Source organism: Cyprinodon variegatus, unplaced genomic scaffold (genome assembly GCF_000732505.1).
Source record: "Cyprinodon variegatus isolate N-32 unplaced genomic scaffold, C_variegatus-1.0 Scaffold703, whole genome shotgun sequence".
NCBI classification, from domain to species: domain Eukaryota; kingdom Metazoa; phylum Chordata; class Actinopteri; order Cyprinodontiformes; family Cyprinodontidae; genus Cyprinodon; species Cyprinodon variegatus.
In genome coordinates this window covers 233437-238942 of record NW_015151156.1, presented here as the reverse complement: position 1 = coordinate 238942, position 5506 = coordinate 233437, and the positions used below count along the sequence as shown (strand labels likewise).

The 5506-nt window shown below is 39.4% G+C and overlaps 1 protein-coding gene across 1 annotated transcript in view; it reads right to left on the bottom strand.

Moving 5' to 3' along the window:
* LOC107097512 (ADP-ribosylation factor-like protein 9) overlaps positions 1-5506 on the bottom strand; it is a 24842-nt gene that overhangs the window by 8310 nt on the left and 11026 nt on the right. Inside the window, exon 2 of the mRNA XM_015394674.1 lies at positions 4641-4824. Within this exon, the coding sequence (XP_015250160.1) occupies positions 4641-4824 (184 nt within the window). The remainder of the gene's footprint in view (positions 1-4640; positions 4825-5506) is intronic.

Genomic DNA, 5506 nt, shown 5'->3' with positions numbered 1-5506 from the left:
GGGGAATGCTTTGGATATATTTTTTCCCCTGGTAAATGAAATCATTCAAAACAACTTTTAATTTTTACCTAACTCAAAATATTCTAATTTGAAAGATTTAAGTACGACAAGAAAAAGCAAATGTAGAAGAAATTCCTAATGTGGAGAAATGTGTTTTCGACAGGCTTGTTTATCAGATTTTTATCTGAAAGTGAGAGCAGCGGCAGATCCATTCAGCGATGCTGCAGCTTTGATCCCTTTTCATCCTCTGGGGCTTTCCTCTTGCATGTCTGTCAGCACCGTTTACTGCTACAGGTTCCAGTTTAATAAAAAAACCCTGACAGTTTAATGCAGAACTAGATAAGCTCCTTTAAAGAAAATTGACACTGGATTTATTTCATTTCCATGCCAAAACGAATAAGATCAGATTTCAATAAAGGAGGCAACGAGCTAAGGCAGCATCCTTCATCTTAATGCTTCCACTCTGAGGAAATTGGTTTTGTAGGGAAAGGTTCATGGGGAAATCTTAGGTTAATCTCCCCTTTCTTCATTTAACGTTGTCTTTCATAAGAAGATTGGCTTTAAGAATTCTTTCTTTCTAGCAGAAACGGTGTGGGTTAAACTGAGAATACCTCATTTATTCCTGAGCAGTGTTGCTGAATCTGTTTACAGAAACAGCAGCACCAGCATATTCGTGTTTCAAAGATGACTGGCTGGAATATGAAATGACTTTGACAGGTAAAATGTGACCCTTACAGAGAGCGTATGAAAGCATGCTGCAGAGCAGTCATGAGATTACAAGAGAAATCATGTTTTTTTTTTTGTCAGCTGAAGAAAAGTTTCATAGCAACTAGAACTCTAACGTCCGAAGATGCTCAGTGGTCAAACCGATCGCTCGTCACACGCTGGCAGGCATGACTGTAGGTCCTCACTGGCAGAATCAATTAGAGGAGGTTGCTAGGATACTGGGCCGGGATGTAGCCAGGGCTGATGTGATGTGGCAGCAGTAAATACCTGCTCACCAGATGTGATGTGGAGTCTGGACATGCTGCTCAGCTGGGAGCTCGGCAAGGCGCTCGTCCTGCAGCTCTGCAAACCCACCCACATGTAAACACACACGATGCATTTACTGAGTCATATGGTTGTGAAGGAGGTGGGTGTGGGTTTGATGATGAAGGTCTCCGCAGCAGCTTGGTAAACCTTATAATGATCCCGGGAAGTGGTTAACATCAGCCTCGGCTGATAAAGTTCAGCATGTCCCGAATGGTTGGTTGTTGTGAGGGTTCTGTGCATCGCTGCAGAAACTTAAAAGGGTGAATGGAGAATGAATGAATTACAACGGGTTGGATTCTCATAAATATTTACAGGTTCTTATTGCAGCACACTGCTCTTTCTTTATGCCTTGAATTGGATGCAAAGTTCACCTGAGCTAAACTTTGACACATTCCATGTATCAGAATTAGCTTCCTCTAAGATGACGTGTTTTTGTTTTGCACCTGTTCATGCAGAGCTGATAGTGTTATTCTCACATATGACAGACGCTCAGCAGATGATTCATTGTAGGGGGCCAGTGCTAATTGTTATATTATTATTTTTTCATTTACGTCACGGTTTTTAATTCAGTACTTTTCCAGTTTCAGAAATCCAAAACCAAAAAGTTGAGCAAAAATGAATGTTAAAACCCAGGCATCACCCTAGCCTTACAGCTCAGCCATAATTTACAGCTGAGGCAATATTTAAACTTTTACAGACATAGAAGGTTTGGCTTTATTTTATTCACTGTTTTGACATAAGCATAGATCATGCTTTTGCTCTTTCTACATTTGTTTCGGTTTTAAATTGATAATAAAACCTTTATTTTAAATCTTGAAATGATTTCAAATGTCATAATCCTTGTTTGAGACACAACCTTGGTATCAGAACATTGATGTTTTTGTCTACTTTCACTTAATGTTTCTTTACTTTCCATTTAACTTGTGCTGATTTGTCAAACTGCCCTAAAGTGCAAAAAATGCACTCTTTAAATCCCCAAATTTTCTTTTTATCATAAAAAAGGTTATTCATTATCTAATATATCGAATCAATATTATACTTAGAATTATTATTACATGTCTGGAGATAATTATACCTGCAGGTGTTTATTTCAGGTTTTATCTGAAGTCCCTAGTGTGGTCAAAGGTTCCACCCAGATTAAAAACAAACTTATTATGATTTCTATTCATGTATTTTAACATGAAATATTTAGCTCAGATGAGCCTTTGTTGCTGTTTAAACTGTATGATGCAGGTAAGATGTTTTGGTTATTACTTGTAAGAATGATTTTGTGGATCTTTGGCCCTTACAGAAGGTGTAACACTAGCCTGCCTTAATTTTACACACATTATAAACTTTGCCCACAAGAATTCCTAATGGAAAAGGTCTTTACCTTCAGGCTATTCTGTAGCTAATTTGGTTGTATGATATTTTGAGACATCATCCAACTGGAAGACAGTTAATCCAGTTTTAATTGCACTTTTTAAAGTGGCAGCACATTGGAGTAGTAATTCTAGCTTGAGACTGTTATTACTTTTTAAAGGTACTTCAGTTCTTTTGTTTGTGGATCAGTTTCTTTTTCATTATGTTTATTACCTCTGCTTTGGATGGTGTGTAGCTAAAGGTGTTTTTGCCAAACACATTTATGAAGAGAAACCATAGCAAACACAGCTATTTTTTTTGTACACCCCCAGAAGAGCTTACTCATAAATTAAAAGCTAAATCAATGGTTCAACAATTTCCGCAAGCCCCAGTTGAATTGAAAAGGTGCAGAGGATGCAGACCAGGAACAAGGAGAAGAGAGAGGGGGAAGACATTTAAACCATCTCTTCCAGAAAATCGTTATGGGCAATGTAGGAATTTCAGGAAACAAGTTAGAAGATAATCTAAGGAGCCTGGCAGAAATCAGGGATGTGGTAATATGTGTTTCACTGAAACATGGCTGCAGGATCATATCCCCATTTCCAGTGTCTCTCTGCCAGGCTTTTAGACCATATGGACAGACAGATTTAAATAAGACTGGAAAACTGCCGGCAGTGCTCTAAACAACATGTGGTCCAGGGCATGTTACTGTTAAATTTCATCACTGCATCCCAGATAATGAACTGTTGGCAGTTAGTTTCCCTCCATATTATTTACCCAGAGAGTTCACCAGTGTTTTAATTGTTTAGATTCCATTTTCTGATGCTTTCAATGGCTGTGTCCAAACATCCCCCCCAACCCTAAATCACTATACAGAGCGGAGACTATATAGAGGACTTTATAGTGAACTCAGTTAACTGACCATTCGAACTGATGATCACTACTTTTCACTCCCCGTTGTTCACGTAACTCCTCCTCCACCGCGTGGTGCCTGCGCCATCTTTGTTATTTGTAGCCGCTGTGGCAGCGGCCAAATCCCAAAATACTTTGTGAGGAGAGCCCTCACAAAGAATTTCTGGATATATCTGCTGTCTAGTGACCATGGATGTTCACTTTTTTTCAAGATGCATTGTGGGAAATTTCAAGTCCAATACTTTTTTATCCACTAGACGTTCAGACACTTATTAAAAGTAGTGCCCTATATAGGGATCAGGGCAGACATTCGGACACAGCCTATGTATGTTATGCCATCGGTTCTGTTGTTGCTAAGCTACAGACACAACATCCAACTGCATTTCAGGCAATAACTGGTTTATTCCTCACTCTCTGCTTCACTTCCAACATTTCAACAGCTTCAATGCTGCTGTACCAGAGAAAACAAAACTTTGGACTTGTTGGACATGCAAATGTCAGTTACTCACATACTATATCTCTATAGTAAGACCTCATTTTAGGAAGGAATAAGAGGCAACCTGCATTAAAGTGATCGGTAAGATATTAGCCAAAGGAAGCTAAAGAAACCCTGTAAGTTTGTTATGAGGCTACAGACTGGGATGTACTGTGTCAGCCAATATGTCACTTTATTTAAAGGCAGTAGAAATAAAATAATGACTTCATTAAGTCTAATTACTTTTGGGCATATCGCAAATATTACTACACTTTGGAATCCTGCCTCACCTTAAAGGGAAACTTTGGATTTATTCTCCATTTTTTTCATAAAAAATGAGTGATAATTTATTGAAGAGCCTGAATCTCATCTGATGCTTTAAACAGTTTATTGCAGCATTACGAGGCTCTCACTTTTACTCAAAGTTTTTCCAGGATTCCCACAGATATTAAACCACCCACCAACCTACCTCTGCTTCAGCGTCACAGAGACAATACTCTGACATTTACCGCTTAGCCTCTGAAGTACTCTGAGTGGGTGTCGTCGTGAGCTCCACTCACCAAGATGAGAGACCGATTAGATGTTGAAATGGTGAATAAATCAGCAGCCAAGCATGAAGCATTCCTCAGAATCCCTCTGCTGAAACTTATTTTGAGGCCTCAGCGTTTCACGGTCCTGTCATACTGAATGAAGTCATTATTTAATTTCTACTGCCTTTAAATAGTGATATTTTTCTGGGTTTAGAGAATCAGACACAGCATAATTGGGCCTGTTCTAGTTTTTGATCAAATAAAGGCTGTGATGTTCTAAACAGAGGGGTGATCTTATTATTTTATGCTCTTAAAACAGAAATCCAGACAGATAAGGATGAAAGTCTTACTCTCCAGAAAGCCAAGCTGACAACTATTGGCGTCCAGGCTCATGAAGTTGAAGCCGCGGGTGGGCCGGCACCGGCCCCTTTTAGCTGCGGACTCCCCAGGGTTCAAACCCTGCAGCATGCTGCTCTTTCCGGCTCCATCCAGGCCCAGAACCAGAACTTGCCGCTTCTCCTGCTCCTCCTCCTCCTGCAGCAGAGCAAATCGAGTCAAAAAATCAGACAAAGCATGATGCTGAGTAAATGGAATACATTTATAATGCATTTTTCTAGTCCCTCCAGCTTCTGAAAGTGCTTTATACTGAAGACATATTCAATCAATCGCTCTCAGGAAAGTAAACACATTTATGCAACCATCTACACTTATGTAAGGCCGCTGGGTTACGTGCCTTGCTCCGGGGCACATCAACATGACAGGAGGAATTAGGAACTAAACCAATAACTTTCAGATCTCAAGAAGAGAACTTTTCCCACTGAGACCCAACTCTGTAAAACCTGAGCGTGGGAATTAATAGTTAGGTTAGGTTAAAAAACCTTAACCTTGATTGTTTGAATATTTAAGGTCCTTTTTTCCTTTTATTTTAATCAAGTCCTGTCTGGCAGCAGTGACTATGTTAAGATTCCACTAATTCTGAAAATTCAAAGTTTCGCAATTACTGTATTTCCATTAGATAAGAAATATGATAAACATTGCATGAGAATGTTTGTTCATACCCAAATGTTTTCAATAAGTTTGACAACAACATAGCAGCAGCAGCAGATGTAAACACATGAAATATATATATTAGGGATGGAACGGTTTATGAAAACCATCCGAACCGTTCGGTTCGACTGTCTCGGTTCGGTTCGCGTGTGTTGCGTTCGGTTCATGC